At 41.8% G+C, this 20,434-nt stretch overlaps 1 protein-coding gene across 5 annotated transcripts in view; it reads right to left on the bottom strand.

Annotated features, from left to right (window-relative positions):
* Positions 1-20,434, bottom strand: part of NETO1 (neuropilin and tolloid like 1) — a 160,231-nt gene that overhangs the window by 22,282 nt on the left and 117,515 nt on the right. For all 5 annotated transcript variants that reach the window (XM_038746527.1, XM_038746526.1, XM_038746525.1 and 2 more), the window contains one exon: positions 19,885-20,113. In XM_038746527.1, coding sequence (XP_038602455.1) covers positions 19,885-20,113 — 229 coding nt within the window. The remainder of the gene's footprint in view (positions 1-19,884; positions 20,114-20,434) is intronic.

The raw sequence follows: 20,434 nt of genomic DNA on the forward strand, positions 1-20,434 counted from the left end.
ATAGGGATTCAATGTTTGTTCTCCCTCCTACTTAGACAATAAGCCCCATGTGGGACCGAAACTATGCCTGACCTAATTAACTTGTTTCTCCCCCAGTGCTTAGTACACTGCTTGATGCATATTAAATGCTTAACAATATAATAATCATAATAAATAATAATAATAATAATAATAATAATGAATAATCTTGGATGAGGAAAAGTGAATCAATGACTGCTCCTGGATTTCAGGAAGGCTTTGAAGCCATAGAGAGCTATGAATTGCTAAATTGCAGGAGAGGGAGAAGAATCTTGCACATAATTAAGGCAAACTTGGGTCTTCCCTAGTCAACAAAGTATTACAGAAATGTAGAAATTTCCTTCAGACACGATCAATTGCTGATGTCACTGGAGCTTTGGAAACATCTGGACCATACTAAATGAACACACTTGGCAAACATTCCACCTGAGTTCCTATATCAAACAGGAAAATAACAGATCTTCTGCGTCGTATGGAAACTTCTACAAGCTTCATGAACATCTAAAACACAATGAATCAATGATGCTTGTTAAGCACTTAATGTGTGCAGAACACTGTACTAAGTACTTGGAAAACTACAATATAACAGAATTATTAGGTAAGTTCCCTGCCCACAAGGAACTTACAGCCTAGAGGAGAAGAAAGATATTAATAAATAAATAAATGGCAGGTAGTACGCAAGTGCTGTGGGACTGAGGGTGGGGTGAATAGAGGGTCCAAATCCAAGTGTAAGAGTGATGCAAAAGGGAGTGGGAGAAGAAGAAATGAGGGCTTTGTCAGGGAAGATCTTTTGAAGGAGATAAGCCTTTTAATATGGCTTTGAAGGTGGGGAGAGTGATTGTTGATTGCAAAAAGACACCCGTAGGCTATTGGAAGAAACCAATAATCTCTTATTTGGAAGATGTTTGCCAACAAAGATAACGAATAATAAAGAATTATGATCAAGAATAATCCTTTCTGGAAGATTCATAATATAGTACTTTTTATTATCTTTGCATACCACTTATCTTGGAAGATCAGCCTTTGCTGAGCAAAGCTACCCAGGAACTAGTTGCTTTAAACACAATTTCTTTGGCTTAGAAAATGCTTTCCAAAATTACTTCTCCCGAACTATTCTACCTGACCCTGCCACCAACCCCTCTAGCCTCCCAAGTCTACTCACTCTCTAGGCAAAGGGAATTAGAGTGGCAAAACTCTCCCATAAACATCAAACTCCTTACCATTGGCTAAAACCACTAAGTCACCTTGTCCCCTTCTACCTCACCTTGGTACTCTCCTACTACAACCCAGCCCACATACTTCTGTCCCCTAATGCCAACCTACTCACTGTACCACAATCTCATCCTTCTTGCCACCTATCTCTCGCCCACGTCCTTCCTCTGGCCTGAAATACCTTCCCTCTTCATATCCATCAAACAATTAATCTCCCCTGTTTCAAAGACTTATTGAAGGCACATCCCCTCCAAGAGGCCTTCCCTAAGCCCCCTTTTCCTTTTCTTCTACTCTGTGTCACCCTGACTCACTTCCTTTATTCATCCCCCCTCCAAGCCTCACAGCATTTATGTGCATATCCATAATTTATTTATTTATATCAATGTCTGCCCATCTAGACTGTAAGCTCTTTGTGGGCAGGGAATGTATCTGCTACGATGTATTCTCACATGAAAATGTAATGAAGGAGGAAGGTAGAATCACTCAACCTATCAGTAATGCTTACTGACTGCCTACTGCATACAGAGTACTGTCTTAAACACTTGGCAGAGTGTAGTAGAGTCACTATTTAGGTTCCTGCCCTTCTGGAGCTTACGATCTATGTATTATGTGAAGATTTGCTACACTTGGTGTTGCACAACACTGCTTATATCTACATTCATCAATCAATCAATCAAATGTATCGAGTATTTACTCTTTGAAGAATACTGTGCAAAGCACTTGGAAGAGTACAGTGTAACAGAGTTGGTAGACCACTTCCCTGCACATGATAATAATAATAATAACTGTGGTATTTGTTAAGTGTTTACTATATGCCAGGCAGTGTATTAAGTGCTGGGGTGGATACAAGCAAATTGAGTTGGACACAGTCCCTTGTCCCACGTTGGGCTCACAGTCTCAATTGCCATTTGACAGATGAGGTAACTGAGGCCCAGAGAAGTGAAGTGACTTGATCAAGGTCACACAGCAGACAAATGGTGGAGGGGGAATTAGAACCCATGACCTTCTGGCTCCCAGGCCTGTGTGCTAACCAATGCACAGTGTTGCTTCTCTTTGTACATGGGACAAAGGCATCATCAGGTGAAACACTTTGAAGAACTTGCAATTATTTGATTTGTTCTCCAGCTTATTCCTTCTATCTGGAAATTATTTTAGCCTCTGTCTCCCCCCCTTTAGATTGAGAGCAGATACAGTGCCTTCTAACTCTACTGCACTCCCAAGTGCTTGGTATAATGCCCCACAAATAGCAGATATTCAACCAAAATTGCTGGTGGGTAGGTTTGCTACTAGCTCCAGTTCTACAAGGAGAGCATGACCAACTCAGAGTGATCACAACTTCAACCATACCTTCTATTTGACCTGAGCTTCCATCCAATTGGCCAATTGGACAGCTTTTTGGGCAGTAGCAGTGAGATCTGCACTACCATCTGGCTGCTTGGGCTCTTAAGACTGCCCTGATTCCATCCAAAGTGGATGAATTATCATTACAATGGGTCAAGCTGAGAGCAAGAGCCTGAGAAGCAGCCCGTCAGATTATCGAGCACTTTGCAGTCACCACAGTGCTATGAGTTGACAACAATCTCACAGAAATCCTAAACTCTATACTAGCCTACCCCAGTAGCTCTTTCACACATCCAAAAATAATCATCAGCAACACAGAACTTGATGTACTGTCACTGTATTCTACTACCCAGGCAGAACAGAACGCAATAATTTGGGAATAAAAAAGAAATGACAAATAAAGTTATCAAAAAAGGCTTTTGAAAGACTGGCTGAGTTTGGGGAGGTTTGGAATGTAAATTCCATACCAGCTTGTATTTAATCTACAAGTAGCATGGCACGGAGCAGCATGGATTAGTGGATAGAGCATGGGCCTGGGTTCTAATCCCACCTCCCCCACTTGTCTGCTGTGTGACCTTGGGTAAGTCACTTCACTTCTCTGGGTCTTAGTTCCCTCATTTATAAAATGGGAATTAAGAGCGTGGGCCTCATGTGGGACAGGGACTGTGTCCAACCTGATTAACTTGTATCTACCCCAGCACTTAGAACAGTGCTTGGTACATAGTAAGTGCTTAACAAATACCATTATTATCATTATCATTATTATATACGTTTATGTATATATATAGCGAGATATACAGTGGTGAAACCTGGGCCAACTCTGGAAGAGAGCACCATCTCCTAGAGAAGTGTCAGCTGCCCCATCTACAAATCACAGTCAGCATCAAATGGCAGGATGAGATTATCAGGAGTGAAGTCACAGGACGCCACTCATATGCCAGATTTGAGGCAATATTCACTGTAAGTCAGCTTCTCTGATTGGGGTAGGTTAGGGGAATTGACGGGGGAATTAGCAGGATTCTGAAGCAGATGGAACAGAATGAACTGGAAGGGGGAAAAACACAGAACAGAACAAACATTTAAAGGACGGTGCGGCACAGTATCGGGCAATATAGTAGACTGTTGGTCTGTTGACCAACAAACCAGACTCATGGATAGCAATCAGGAGACTGCTTGGAGTAGGAGTTTCTTGAAGATCAGGACATCGAGGAAGGTTAGAAAACAGAGATAGGCTCTGCAAAAAATAGATGTCTCAGGGCAGCAAGGAACAAATTTTGATAGAAAAAAGTAAATGGAATTTCAGTCGATTCAATCTTTACCTCTACTTGAGTCATTTTAATAATAATAATAATAATAATGGCATTTATTAAGCACTTACTATGTGCAAAGCACTGTTCTAAGCACTGGGGAGGTTACAAGGTGATCAGGTTGTCCCACGGGGGGCTAACAGTCTTAATCCCCATTTTACAAATGAGGGAACTGAGGCACAGAGAACTCCAGTGACTTGCCCAAAGTCACACAGCTGACAATTGGCAGAGCAGGGATTTGAACCCATGACCTCTGACCTCTGACTCCTAAGCCCGTGCTCTTTCCACTGAGCCATGCTGCTTCTCATGATTTTAGTATCAGTTTCAAAATGTACAGCAGCCCCATGCCCATTTCTCTGTTATATTAACACCATAATTTCCAGAAGCAACGTGATGTGGGATCAGTGACAAAAGACTCTATGAATTACCATCTTCCTTGTAGGCATTGAAATGATAGTAACATTGTAGTGATAGTTAACACTGTAGTAGTGCCTTAGGAATCTAAAAAGAATTTTCTACCAAAAATTTAAAAAGTTTCTTGTTTGCAAATATGATTAGTCATGTATTTCCAGAATCACTTCACTTCAGATCACAATGGAGTTGAATATAATGGAATGCTTTCACCCAATTCTGTTACCTAGGCAGCACACCATTCAATGTGGCAAGGACAGGAAAAGAGGTAGAAAAGTATGTCCCTGTTTCCCTTGGAGACTGATAGAGTTGTTTTAATATAGAACCAAGATGAAAGTGAAAATCTCTGAAACAACTGCAGGGCTCAACCTCCTGTGGGTGAGCCACCCAGTTCGGATCTTAGACGGGTGTCACATCTGATTTCCAGAGCAGGTCAATCAATCCATCAAGCAATCAATCAACAGTGTTTTTTGAGGGTTTCTATGTGTAGAACACTGTACTGAATGCTTGGGAAAGTACAATACAATAGAATTGACAGACACATTCCCTGCCCACAAGGATCTTACAGTCTAGACGGGGGAGAAAGACATTAATACATATTTAAAAATACTGATATGTATATAAATGCTTTGGAGCTGAGGTTGGAATGAATATCATGAAGGCCAGTGGCCTAGTGGAAAGAGCATGGGCCTGAGAGCCAGAGGAGCTGGGTTCTAATCCCACCTTGGCCACTTGTCTGCTGTGCGAAACTGGGCAAGTCACTTATCTCCTCTGTGCCTCAGTTCCCTCATCTGCAAAATGTAGATTCAATTCTTGCTCTCCTCATTATTTAGACTGTGATCCCTTTATAGGACCTGATTATCTTGTATCTACCCCAAAGCTTAGTACAGTGCTTGATGCATAGGAAGCACTTAACAAATACCACATTTATTATTATATGTTTAAAAGGTAGAGATCCAAGTGCCTAGGCAATACACAAGGGAGAGGGAGTCAAGGAAAAGATGGCTTAATTGAGGAAGGTTCATCAATATTGACTACTTGCAATAGTTAATATCAAAAGGCAACACAGGATCATAAAAAATGTGATAGTTGACTTTAGGCATTCTACCAGAATTAGTGCAGTGCTCATTGCAATATCACCAATGGTAGTTCCTGAGCACTTACTATGTGCAGAGCACTGTACTAATCACTTGAGAGAGTACAAATAACAGAATTGGTAGACATGTACCCTGCCCATGATGAGCTTACAGGCTAGAGAAGATACACATTAATAAAAATAATTTATAATTATTTATAGATGTGTTCATAAATTATTAATATTAAGTACCATCAAGTTGTTTCTGATTTATAACGACTTTATGGATATACTTTCTCCAGAACGTCTCATCCTCTGCCATAATCCACAATCTTTCTAATGGTTCTTCCATTATTGTTGTTAGGGTCTCTATCTGTCTAGCTGCTGTTCTGCCTCTTTCACATTTTCCCTGGACTTTTCCTAGCATTAGTGTCTTCTCCAGAGAATTAGTCCTCCTGATTATGTGTTCAAAATATGCTAACCAAAGTCAAGTTATTTGGCCTTCCAAAGACCACTCTGGTTTAATTTGTGTTAAAATCCATTTGGTTGTTCTTTGGGCAGGCAATGGTATTCACAAAAGCTTTCTCCAACACCACATTTTAAAGTAATTGATGTCCTTTCTATCGTGCTTTTTCACTGTCCAACCTTCAATCATACATTGTCACTGGAAACACCATAGAGTTGACAATTTGTATTTTTGTGGAAATTGTTATATCAGCACATTTCATGACTTTTTCCAGGCTCTTCATAACAAGCCTTCTAACATTAATCTTCGGCGTATTTCTTGACTACTAGTTCCTTTATTATTGATTATTGATCCCAGGAGGGAAAAAATTGTCAACCTTTTCAATCTTCTCTCCAACCACTATAAATGTGTTAAAACTTCCAGTTGTCCTGATCTTTGTTTTCTTGACATTCAAATGTAGGCCCATCTTTTTGCTCTGTTCCGTAACTTTTAATAATAAGCCCTACAGATCTTCTTCACTTTCGGCTAGTAGTGTTGAATCACCAACATAATGAAGGTTGTTTATATTCCTTCCTCCAATCTTCACTCCCCGTCCATCTTCATCCAATCCAGCTTCTCTCATTAGGTATTCGGTGTAAAGGATGAACAGATAAGGCAATAATATACATCCTTGTCTTACACCCTTACTAATGGGAAACCAATCTGTTTCTCCATATTCTGTTCTTATTGTAGCCTCCTGTTTGCCATGCAGATTCCGTATTAATACAATTAAATGTTCCATCATGCCCATTTTCCTTTAATGTGCTCCAGAGTTTCTCATGATCTGTGCAGTCAAAGGCCTTACTATAATCAATACAGCACATGCTGACTTCCTTTTGATATTCTCTTGTCCTTTCAATTATCCAACAGACATCAACAATAATATCTCACGTCCTTCGTCCTTTCTGGAATCCTGCTTGAACACCGGGCAGTTCGCATTCCATGTAGGTCTCCATTCAGTGCTGTACAACTCTAAGCAGTACCTTGCTGGCCTGTGAGATAAAGGAAACTATACAATAATTGTCGCATTTAGTTGAATCTCCTTTCTTCAGTATTAGAACATAAACTGATCTCTTCCAATCAGATGGCCACGGAGTGGTTAGCCATACCTGCTGACATAATTTGGTAAGAACTTTAACCGATACCTCTCCAGCTGCCTGAAGCACCTCAGTAGGAAGCCTATCAAGGCCAGGTGCCTTATTTTGGGCAAAACAGTGAAAAGCTAACTTCACTTTCCATGATGAATGGCTCTAATTCAAATGGAGCTTCTACAAATACTTCTTGTATATTGCTACCTTTCTGGTATAGTTCCTGCGTGCATTCTTTCCATCTCTGTTTGATTCCACTGGCATCATTTATCATCAGTCCATCTTTGCTTTTGACAAAGCCAATCTGAGGATGAAATGTTCCCTTAATTTCCTTAATCATCTGAAAGAGTGACCTTGTCCATCCACATTTGTTATTGACTTCCACTTCTTTACATATGATGTTATAGTATTCCTGTTTGTCCTTACTGGCAGAGCACTGGAATTCTAGGCTCAGTTCTTAAACCAGGTTCTTTTGTCTACTGATTTTTGCTTCCTTCCTTTTTTGGCTACTTCAAGAATTATGTTTGACATCCATTTTGGCTTTTTCGTCTTCCTGATCTTTTGCACTGTTGTGTCACTTTCTTGATGACATTTTTAATCTCCATCCACATTTCCTCTTGTTCCTTGTCTGTGAGATTAAGCACCTCAAATCTATTTTTTACACGATCCTTAAATACAGGGGGAATATTCATCAGGTCATAGTTGGGCAGCTGTGAGGCATGATTGAGCTTTCTAAGTTTTAGCTTGAGTTTACACATTAACAGCTCATGATCTGTTCCACAATCAGCTCCAGGCCATGTTTTTACTGCCAAAATAGGACTCTTCCATCTCTTTCTACAAATAATATAGTCTATTTAATTTCTGTATCATCCATCTGGTGAAGTCCATGTGTACAGTTGTCATTTAGGTTGTATAAAGAAGGTGTTGGCAATAAACAAAACCATTTGATTCACAGAATCAATGTTTCTCCCTGGCTTGATTCCAATTTCCAAGGCCATATTTTCCAATAACCTTCACTTCCATTCCATTACCAACTTTTGCATTCCAATCCCCAGTGATAATCAAAACATCTTGCTTGCATCTTTTATCAATCTCTTGCTGCACTTCATCATAAAACCTACCTACTTCTTCTTGCTCTGCATCTGTTGTTGGGGCATACACCTGAAGTATTCCATATTGAATGGTTCCTCTGAATCTGACAGATAGTCGGTCATTGACAGCATTATATCTGAAAACTGTCTTAGCAATTTTCTTTGTCACAATTACTGCTATGCCATTTCTTCTTTTTTCAGCATGGGCAGAGTAGTAGATGATGTGCTCATTCGATTGGAAATGCCCAATACCAGTCCATTTCAGTTTGCTTATTCCTAGGATGTGGATCTTCAATCAGTCCATTTCTTTCTTGACTATTTCCAACTCTCCCTGGTTCATACTTTGCACATTCCATGTTCCAGTAATAAGGGCATCTTTACAGCTTCGGATACTCATTTCTCATATGAAAACATCAGCGAAAGGAGGTCCCGAAGGCTTTATTCCGAACACATCATAAATACCCTCAATACTCTGAGACATTGTCCGCTCTTCCCCAGTAGCTTGTTGAGTGCCTTCTGACCTGAGGGGCTCATCTTCCAGCACTGTATCTATCTGCAGTCATTCTGGTATGTGTATCCATAGAGTTTTCTTGGTAAAAATATGGAAGAGGCTTACCATTGCTTCCTTCCATGCCGTGATAACTTGAGTCTCTGCCATTGTCTTTGATCAACATTTTGATCATGTGATCAACCACCTTTGACTCTTTCCCATGCCGCTGCTGCCCAGCACAGGTGAATCAACTTTGTCTGATGCTTAATAATAATAATGGCATTTATTAAGCACTTACTATGTGCAAAGCACTGTTCTAAGTTCTGGGGAGGTTACAAGGTGATCAGGTTGTCATACAGGGGGCTCACAGTCAATCCCCATTTTACAGATGAAATCACTGAGGCACAGAGAAGTTAAGTGGCTTGCCCAAAGTCATACAGCTGACAATTGGCGGAGTTGGGATTTGAACTCATGACCTCTGACTCCAAAGCCCATGCTCTTTCCACTGAGCCATGCAGCTTGCACTTAGACCTTTCCATTCTCTCAATGGCATAGCTCTAAACTTCAATGCATACGCAAACTCTCCTGCCACAGCTTACCATGGCATTGATTCACCAGAGAAGTGAAGTGAATTGCCCAGGGCTACACAGCAAACAAGTGGTGGAGCCGGAATTAGAACCCAAGACCTTCTGTCTCCCAAACCCATGCTCAATCGGCTAAGCCATGCTGCTTCTCACTTTTGTTATAAGTTAACAAAACTTAACTTATAAGTTAAGGGCAGAGTAAATAGCAAATGTTCAAAGGTCACAGATTCAAGTACATGGATGATGCAGGAGGGATTAAGCCCTTTTTTCTTGTACTGTCTTTCTTCTTTGTCCCCTATTCACTTGTATCTGTATCCTTTAAGCACTTGATATTCACCCCATCCTTAGCCCACAGCACTCATGTACACAACCAAAACCTCTTTATTTATATTAATGTTTGCCTCCCCATTTAGGTGGTCAGCTCTTTCAATCAGTCAATCATATTTATACTTACTGTGTGCAGAGTACTGTACTAAGTGCATGGGAGAATACAATACAACCGAGTCGGTAGACATGTTCCCTGCCCAAAGTGAGCTTAAAGACTAAAGGGGGAGACAGACATTAATATAAATTCATTCATTCATTCAATCATATTTATTGAGCACTTACTGTGTGCAGAGTACAGTACTAAGCACTTGGGAAGTACAAGTCGGCAACATATAGAAACTGTCCCTACCCAACAACAGGCCCATAGTCTAGAATAACAGATATGTACATAGATGTTATGAGGCTGAGGGCGGGGTGAATAAAGGGAGCTAATCCATCTCTGGGATGGAGAGTATATGATAATGAATACCCAGACAATTAGTGTATGGTCAATTGAAATGGGGAAATTGTAAACAGGGTCGAAATAAGAACAATTTAAGCAAAAATATCACAGCCACATGTAAATGACACCAGGGTCAAGTGACTAATGCAATTATGAGCAAGAGACAAGCTCTATATATGCATAATGTTGCAGTTATAATAATAATAATATTGGCATTTATTAAGTGCTTACTATGTGCAAAGCACTGTTCTGAGTGCTGGAGAGGTTACAAGGTGATTAGGTTGTCCCATGAGGGGCTCACAGTCTTCATCCCCATTTTACAGATGAGGTAACTGAGGCACAGAGAAGTTAAGTGACTTGCCCAAGGTCACACAGCTGACAACTGGTGGAGCTGGTATTTGAACCCATGACCTCTGACTCCAAAGCCCGTGCTTTTTTCCACTGAGCCATGCTGCTTCAATTTATCAATTACAATTGTGTACACTGATATAATCCACCCAGCAGGAGCTCGATTAAGGAGATGAGTCAGGACAACTAACTAGATAGTGTTTAAATGCTTGTGACCTGAGGTCGTGGGAGAGTATAAGGGCTGTGTCCTGCCTCCAAACTGAATTGGTAGCTTGTATGGGTTTGCATTTTGTTTCAATGCAGAAATAAGGGCAGTTGCTATTTACCAAGTTCTCAGAATGATGGATGACCAAAGGGGATGAGAGCTCAGAATGAGTAAACTAGAAAATTCAGTTGGAAAATGGCTTTAGCACAAAGGCAAAAATTTCAGACCACCCATTTTTCTCACATGAATATACCAAAACGCCACCTCTGCAGACTAACCACACTGACAAAGCCCCCGTCACTTAGATTAGTATATTCTATCCACATGAAGTTTAGCATTGTCATTTATTCCTGTTTCTCTACATGCAGGGGGGTGTTTTCCTTCCTACATCCTGCACATACAGTTCGGGCACATAACTGAAACCATAGCCATCTGCTTGAACCACTTCTCCACAATGGAATGGGAACAGGAAGGGAAGCACCTTGTCTCATAATTTTTAGAATCAATCAATCATTCAAATCGATCAATGGTATTTATTGAGGGCTTACAATTGATCAATTTATTGAGAGCTTACTAGGAACAGAACACTATATTCTTTCATTCATTCAATCATATTTATTAAGCACTCACAATATGCAGAGCACTGTACTAAGCACCTGAGAGAGTATAGTACAACAATAAACAGACACGTTCCCTGCCCACAGTGAGGTTGCAGTCTACAGGACTTGCCCAAAAAGGATAGTAAAAGCATACTTTCTCCCTGGGGAGAATGGGGACTATGTCAAATCTTAACAAAAGCAGTGTGGCCTAGTGGGTAGAGCACAGGCTTGGGTGTCAGAAGGACCTGGGTTCGAGTATCAGTTCCGCTACTTGCAGACTATGTGGCTTTGGGCAAATCACTTAATTCTCTCATCCTCGGTTACCGCATCTGCAAAATGGGGATTAAGGCTGTGAGTCCCATGTGGGATAGGGACTGTGTTCAACCTAATTAACTTGTACCTATCCCAGAGCTTAGTATCCTGTCTGGCACATAGTAAACACTTAACAAATATCATTAAAAAATCTGTTAACATTTCTCTAACTCCAGCACTTAGCACAGTGTTCGGCACAAAGTTGGTAAGCACTTTATAGACACCTCTCCTGCCTGCAATTGGATCACATGGGAAAAGATGCACGTCTCAAAGGGCCACACCCATACGGTTTCTCTCTCGTTGTACTCTGGCAGGGATGAGAGAGCATGAGTGTCACCACATAAATTTATAACAAAACTGAGAAGCAGCATGGCTTAGTGGATTGAACTTGGGTCTGGGAGTGAGAAGGTCATAATAATAATAATAATAATAATGGTATTTGTTAAGTGCTTACTATGTGCAAAGCACTGTTCTGAGTACTGGGGGGATACACAGTGATCAGGTTGTCCCATGTGGGGCTCACAATCTTAATCCCCATTTTACCAATGAGGTAATTGAGGGACAGAGAAGTGACTTGCCCAAAGCCACACATCCAGTAAGTGGCGGAGCCGGAATTAGAACCCATGACCTCTGACTCCCAAGCTCGTGCTCTTTTCACTGAGCATCCCGGCTCCACCACTTGTCTGATGTGTAACCCTGGGCAAGTCACTTCACTTTTCTTTGCCTCAGTTCCCTCATCTGTAAAATGGGGTTGAGGCTGTGAGCCCACTTGGGACAACCTGATCACCTTGTAACTACCCCAGAGCTTAGAACAGTGCTTGGCACATAGTAAGTGCTTAACAAATACCATTATAATTATTATTATTGTATTTATAAATAAATGCCACAATAAATAAAAGGAAAAACACTTAGTGTACTTGAAAGCTTAATGCTGTCTTTGTTGGGTTTTTTTTTTCTTTTCCTTAAAGGTGCGTTGTGAAACAGTGTCTTAGAAAGAAAGAAAAATATAAACCAGATTCAAGAAAGTGTCATGCTTTATTCATTTTTGTAATACATTTAAAAATGTAATATGCTTAACAACAAAGTAGTTTGAGTGTTGACAGTATTTAAGACTTATCTCTTTTCCAGTCTAATAGGGCTGGGAACGTATCCACCAGTTCTGTTATATTGTACTCTCCCAAGTGCTTAGTACAGTGTTCTGCACACAGTAAGAACTGAATATGATTGATTGATTTATAGCAAGAATGATCCAAAAGACTACTGATTTTGAATGGTTTCTCCTTTCATATCTACTCAATAGTTTGCATAAACTTATGCTCTTACACCTGAAGGAAACATAATTTTTTTTTCCTCAAATTTGCTAGTGACCACTGAGGCTCAAGTTAACAGAGTGGAACGGGGAAGGAAAGGGAAGTTAAAACAGTGCTGGCATGCAGGTACAGAAGTTGTGTGAAAACTACCAGGTGAGGATTTAGGTTTGCACAAAGGCAGTGCGAGAGAGAGAGAGAGAGAGAGAGAAAGAGAGAGAGAGACACAGAGAGAGAGAAAGAGAGAGTCTGTGTGCTGCAAAAGGAGATTTTTGTCATGGAAAACTGGTAAGAGAGAGTAGAAATCATGAATTCCCTACCAATGCAGTCATCAGTTTCCAATACCTTCAACCTTTTAGTAAATGGTTCTTAATCTGAAAAATAATGAATTATCCATAACTTCTACACACTATTATTAACTGTAGTTCAGGTTTACAGGACTCCAGCTTCTCTGAGGCATAAATACCTTCCAAAAAAGTAGGGCCTACATATCTCTGGAAATCTAAGAACCAGTTATTTTATTGTTTCCTTGCAGGTCATAATAACTTAGGCATTATTCTTTTTGTTTATTCCTTCCCACACCCTTAACGATAATAGGGGCTTCCTTCTGCCCCTTAATTTTGCCTTTCTAAAATGCACAGTGAATAAAACTTTGTGTTCTCTCTCTTCCCCATATTGATTATAATATAATCTTGCACTTAGAAACGTGCTGGGCCCATAGTAAGCACTTAACAAATGCCATAATAAATATAATAATCACTGTGAGATTTTCAACTCTCTGACATGGGACAGGTATTTCTCCAGAACTCTACATATTTTGGAAAACACAAAACTGTTCCAAAATAGAAGTTGCTATGGAAAACAAAATCTGACAAGGCAGTACTCATGACTATTTAAGCTGTCTTCCTGTATTCTCTTATAAATTTCTTAAAATAGAATCAGTTCCCCTGTTCCATCTTCCTCAAGAGGACTGATGTCTCTCAGGACTGAAAAACAAGTTAGGGAGAATCAGAGTTGTCATTCACTGAGGGTCACCTCTCATCAAATTAGGCTACCTACACAGTACTTTCCACGTTAGTCACTGATCATCAAATTATAATTAAGGAGACATCCTAGAAAAACCTTCCAGTGCTGCTAACAGTAGTTCTGAAATTCGATTTTTTTAAATGGTATTCGTTAAGCATGTGCCAGACACTGCACTAAACACTGGGGTAGGTACAAATTAATCAGTATGGACACAGTCCCTGTCCCATGTGGGGTCCTGAGTGTTAATCACTTTACAGGTGAGGTTACTGAGGCACAGAGAAGTGAAGTGACTTACCCAAACTCACACAGCAGACATGTGGCTGAGCCAGGATTAGAACCCAGGTCCCCTGAGTCCCAGGCCCATGCTCTATCTACTAGGTCACACTGTTTCTCACATATGTAATAGCCTGCTTTAATTTTTATTGTTTGTATCTATGCTCTCACTTTTGTATATATTTTATATTTGGCTCTGTGTGCCTGCTATACCTCCATTAGATTGCAAGCTTCTTGGGGGCAAGGACTGTGTCTTTTACTGCTTAATAAATGATGATGATGATGTTGGTCAACAACAATGACAGCATAGTAGTACTAATAAAATAAAATAATAATAATAATAATTGTGGTATTTGTTAAGTGCTTACGATGTGCCAAACACTTAAGTAAGTGCTGGGATAGACACAAAATACAGTCCCTGGCTCACATGGGCCTTCCAATGGGAAGAACAGCAATCTTCTACTCTGCCCTAACCCTCCTCAACCTCTCAGCTGCCTTCAACACTGTGGACCACCCCCTTCTCCTGGAAACATTATCCACTCTTGGCTTCACTGACTCTGTCCTCTTCTGTTTCTCCTTCTTATCTCTGGCCATTCCTTCTCAGTCTCCTTCAGGGGTTCCTCCTCTGCCTCCTACCCCCTAACTTTGGGGCCCCTCAAGGTTCGGTTCTGTGTCCCCTTCTAGTCTCCATCTACACTCTTTTCCTTGGAGATCTCATTCACTCCATTGCCTTCAACATCCCTCTCTATGTATCTACATCTCCTCCCCTGATCTCTTTCCCTCTCTCCAGGTTCTATCGTCCTGCCTTCAAGATATCTCTACTTGGATGGTCTCCTATCAGATTAAATATAACATGTCCAAAACTGAGCTCCTTATCTTCCCACCCAAACCATGTCCTCTCCTTGATGTTCCCATCACTGTAGACAGTACCAATCAATCAATCAATCAATCGTATTTATTGAGCGCTTACTATGTGCAGAGCACTGTACTAAGCGCTTGGGAAGTACAAATTGGCATCACATAGAGACAGTCCCTACCCAACAGTGGGCTCACAGTCTAAAAGGGGGAGACAGAGAACAGAACCAAACATACCAACAAAATAAAATAAGTAGGATAGAAATGTACAAGTAAAATAAATAAATAAATAAATAAATAGAGTAATAAATATGTACAACCATATATACATATATACAGGTGCTGTGGGGAAGGGAAGGAGGTAAGACGGGGGGATGGAGAGGGGGACGAGGGGAGAGGAAAGAAGGGGCTCAGTCTGGGAAGGCCTCCTGGAGGAGGTGAGCTCTCAGCAGGGCCTTGAAGGGAGGAAGAGAGCAAGCTTGGCGGATGGGCAGAGGGAGGGCATTCCAGGCCCGGGGGATGACGTGGGCCAGGGGTCGATGGCGGGACAGGCGAGAGCGAGGTACAGTGAGGAGATTAGTGGTGGAGGAGCGGAGGGTGCGGGCTGGGCAGTAGAAGGAGAGAAGGGAGGTGAGGTAGGAGGGGGCGAGGTGATGGAGAGCCTTGAAGCCCAGGGTGAGGAGTTTCTGCTTGATGCGCAGATTGATCGGTAGCCATTGGAGGTTTTTGAGGAGGGGAGTAATATGTCCAGAGCGTTTCTGGACAAAGATAATCCGGGCAGCAGCATGAAGTATGGATTGAAGTGGAGAGAGACACGAGGATGGGAGATCAGAGAGAAGGCTAGTGCAGTAGTCCAGACGGGATAGGATGAGAGCTTGAATGAGCAGGGTAGCAGTTTGGATGGAGAGGAAAGGGCGGATCTTGGCAATGTTGCGGAGCTGAGACCGGCAGGTTTTGGTGACGGCTTGGATGTGAGGGGTGAATGAGAGAGCGGAGTCGAGGATGACACCGAGGTTGCGGGCTTGTGAGACGGGAAGGATGGTAGTGCCGTCAACAGAGATGGGAAAGTTAGGGAGAGGACAAGGTTTGGGAGGGAAGACAAGGAGCTCAGTCTTCGACATGTTGAGCTTTAGGTGGCGGGCGGACATCCAGATGGAGATGTCCTGAAGGCAGGAGGAGATGCGAGCCTGGAGGGAGGGGGAGAGAGCAGGGGCAGAGATGTAGATCTGGGTGTCATCAGCGTAGACACCCAGTACCACCATCCATCCCATCTCACATGTCTCTAACCTTGGCATTATCCTTGACTCGTCTCTCTCAATCAACCCACATAGTCAATCCATCACAAATCCTGCCAGTCCCACCTTCACAACATTGCTAAAATCTACCCTTTCCTCTCCATCCAAACTGCTACCACTTTAATACAATAACTCAGCCTATCTCACTGTGCCCTGATCTCGCCTGTCTCCATATTTCAATCCACTGCTTGGATCATCTTTCTATAGAAATGCTCAGGACATGTCACCCCCTCCTGAAAACTTTCCACTGGTTGCCCATCCACTTCTGTATCAAGCAAAAACTCCTCACCAATGGCTTTAAAGCACTCCATCACCTCGCCCCCTCCTATCTCACCTCGCTTCTCTCCTTCTACAAGCCAGCTCACACACTTTACTCCTCTGGTGCTACCCTTCTCACTGGGTCCCTATCTGACCTGCTTGGCACTGACCCCTGGCCTGTAACGCCCTCCCTCCTCAAATCTGACAATTACTCTCCCCAACTTGAAAGCCTTATTGAAGGCATAACTCCTCCAAGAGGCCTTCTAGACTAAGCCCACTTTTCCTCATCTCCCACACCCTTCTGTGTCACTCTAACTTGCTCCCTTTGCTCACCTCCCTTTCACAGCCCCACAGCACTTATGTATATATCTGTAATTTTATTTATTTGTAACGATGTCTGTCTCCCAGTCTCTAGACTGTGAGTTTGTGGTGGGCAGGGATTGTCTCTGTTTATTGTTGTATTGTTCTTTTCCAACTGCTTAGTACAGTGCTATGCACATAGTAAGCACTTAATGAATATGATTGAAGGAATGAATGAATGGATAAGGAAACCGAGGAACAGGGAGGTAAAGTAATTTGTCCCAAATCACACAAGTAGGCCAGTGGCAGTGTGGGATTAGAACTCAGAGTTTCTGGGTTCCAGTACCATAATCTTTCCATGGAAAGAAAGCCCATTTACTATTAAGGAAACAACCTTGGGAAGACTCAGTTGAATGAGTCAATATTTTCCATCTCTTCATCCCATGGAGTCCTGTATATCTCTGTTTCATTCCAACTCAGAGGACAAATGGAACCTCATCCCTGAGTTCTTGCTTCAGTGTGGCTGTTAGATTTTTTTCCCCAGAAAACCAGTTAGGAGAAAACAATGAAATGCCATGTTCTTTTCAACAGAGGATTATTTCCAAAAGAGACATAAACCAAAAGAAATCAATCATGACCACTTGATGGCATGCCTAAACTAAGATCGTGGATCAGGGTAGCCTAGGAGGGGATCAGTTTCCCCAGGCTGTTTGCTGTGATTGGTAGGACCCAGCTAGACAGGGCCAAGTTTAGGCCATTCAATCGTATTTTATTGAGCTCATACTGGGTACAAAGCACTGTACTAAACACCTGGGAGAGTATCCAATGGGGAGTGCCTCCAAGCAGGGAACTCTGAAGGGTGGTCTTTCTGAGACTCCTTGGGAAACATGGGATGGGGTCAAATGAGCAGGAGGGGCAAAGGTCAAACTCATCAATCCTATTTGGCATTCCATTTGCAGAATTTGTACAGGTATGACAGTGGTAAAGATTTTTTTCTATTATCTGAATCACCGTGTGATTCAGATTGCTAATCGCTCACTTCCACTGCAGTGACGCTACCGATAGACAGTTCACATTGCGATTTGCTTTTTCTGGCCTTGAGGGAGGAAATACATGAATGTGCAATACTCACTATGCTGTTGGGGTTCAAGTGGCTGACCATCAATTGCTACCCACTATGGCTGATGAATGGGGCTGAAGAAAGCACCCCAAGCTCCTCTGTTTTCAGAGCGGAACCCGATATCCAGTTGGACATCACTGATCTCCACTGACACCATGTCCAGCTTTCTGAATGATGCTAAGCAAACCCTTCCCTTGTGTGGGCATTTAGAGATGCCCAAGGATTTCCAGTGAGAGTTACTCTGAACTGGACTGGGTTGTAGAGGAGCTGTTCACCATAGCCCCTGAGCCCAGGTAGGAAAACATCATCATCAAGGTGGAAAGGCAACTTGACCCAGAGGCTGCATTGGCCATAGCCAAGCTCAGCTTATGCTAAGACTAACGTCACTGCTGCTAGGCAACATCTTCAGTCGAGCCTGTCCTCGGCCAACAGGTGATATGTATATGCTGCACTAGGGACTAATGCTTACTCTCCCACCATTCAGAAGCTTGTTTGGCTTTCTTGGCTACTCCAGAAGTAACTGCTTTCATGTCTCACGGTGAGAAAGAACAGTTCACCAGAGTTCAGCATCTTTAACAGGACTGCAGCCATACATTGCTCATGGTTCTGAAATTTATGATCACGCGCTTTGCCCTTCCATGCCATAATTAATGCTCAGACTTACAGAAGTGTGTCTCATGGATACTGCATGACTCCTGATATTTTTACTGAAGCCGGAATGTCCCAACCCAGGTAAAGAGGAATGAGCTTTAAGGTTTTCCTAAGACATTTGCCTGAGAAGTGAGAAGTGGAGGAGCTAGAGGCTACCACGTCAAAGGACTATGGCCTTGCCATTGTCCATATGCAGAGAATTTTCTCCCCAGCTCTCCCTTTTTAACTATATTCAAACCAGGGTTCCATTTCCCTGACTCTGGCAGAAACTATTAAGTAAGGTAATTATGATTTCTTCCCCAGAGAACCGACTCCTACCTCTTGCGTCTCTTCAGTTACATGACAAGTTTTTTGCTCATGACTACCTGTAGTCTTTCTGTATACAACATTTTACATATCGTGCTGGTTTAGCACTCATGCAGCTATATATCCACTTTTTCTTTTCCTTCTGAGATGGAATTTATTTTAGAGTCCTCTCCCACACTAGATTTTAAGTCCCTGAGGTAGGGGTCATGTCTACTAATTCTACTCTACTTTCCAAAGGGCTGTCCTGTTCTGTCCACAGTGAATATGATTGATTAACTGATTTCCTGCTAAAGTGTCATCTCACTCTCGTGGGCGTACCTGAATGGTTCATTCTACATTAACAGTCGGGTTCATAGGCCATCACATTCCCATTCTTTTAGACTGTGAGCCCACTGTTGGGTAGGGACTGTCTCTATATGTTGCCAACTTGTACTTCCCAAGCACTTAGTACAGTGCTCTGCACACAGTAAGCGTTCAATAAATACGATTGTTTGATTGATTCATTAATACAGGAATGGTGAGACCTACTTCTTTTCAACCACTTTTTGTTCAATCGTTACAATCAATCAATCCTATTTATTGAGTACTTAGTGTGTGCAGAGAACTGTACTAAGCACTCGGGAGAGTACAACACAACAATATAACAGACACATTTCCTGCCCACAACGAATTTCTGGAGGCTCGTCCACTTACATTTCACCTTGGTGATCTGTCCATTAAACTCTCTCTTTTCTTTCCACTGCTGCAAGACTTAGTGCTGTCCTAAAGTGACTATAACAGGAGCTTACTAAATCAACTTTGTAAACACTTTCATATTTTAAACTCAGAATTCATCTGGAGCTGCCTCATTCATTTATGCTTCATAAGAGTGAAACCCAAGAAAAACATAATTCATCATTTCCCAGATGAGTTGGGTGAGGATATGACACATTTGTTGTCATAGGCAATCAAGAGCTAATGTTGAGACATCATCTGGCAATGGCATACAAATGAGGGGGGGCACTCTAGCAGGTTTGAGTAACTTGTTTAAGGAAATCCAGGTGTGTTCCTACCACAAGAATAAAACATCATTCATAGTTTATAAGCCTGAAATCCCATGACAAGTTTGGAGTACCGACAGACGAATGCAGAGCCTTACGTTCTTGGAAAGATGTGAAGAGCATCTGGAATCGGCTGTTTCGACTGCCCTCATCTGCCCACATGCGGATAACACCGAGGCCCGTGCGTAGCATGACATCATTCGCCACCGTGCTACAAAATTTAGCTTTCAAATCCTCCACTGAACTGCTCCCATCATAGACAGCCACAAAATTCCTTTTGCATTCGTTTGAATTCTGCATCTCATAGTCCAAGAACCGTAAGTATATCTACAAAACAACAAAAATCAAGTGGTCCCATAAATCAAATGGTGAACGTTTCAATAAATAACATCTCTATAGGAGACAATCTCTTAATCGCAATCAGATTGATACTTGGCAGCTACTGTTGGGTAATAATGAAACACAAAAGGGTCTTGATTGCTTTGGCAACCTGTCTGAGACATTTGGAGTGCTTGGATCTGAATGATTCCTAAGTTGTCTTATTTGCTTCTGCTTACAAAACGGTTTCCCTGCCAGCATTTCCTCAGGGCTCAATGTGATTGAAATAGTATCACCATATTAAGATTCTACTTTTAATTTGGCTTTATT

Source organism: Tachyglossus aculeatus, chromosome 5 (genome assembly GCF_015852505.1).
Source record: "Tachyglossus aculeatus isolate mTacAcu1 chromosome 5, mTacAcu1.pri, whole genome shotgun sequence".
In the NCBI taxonomy this organism is placed as follows: domain Eukaryota; kingdom Metazoa; phylum Chordata; class Mammalia; order Monotremata; family Tachyglossidae; genus Tachyglossus; species Tachyglossus aculeatus.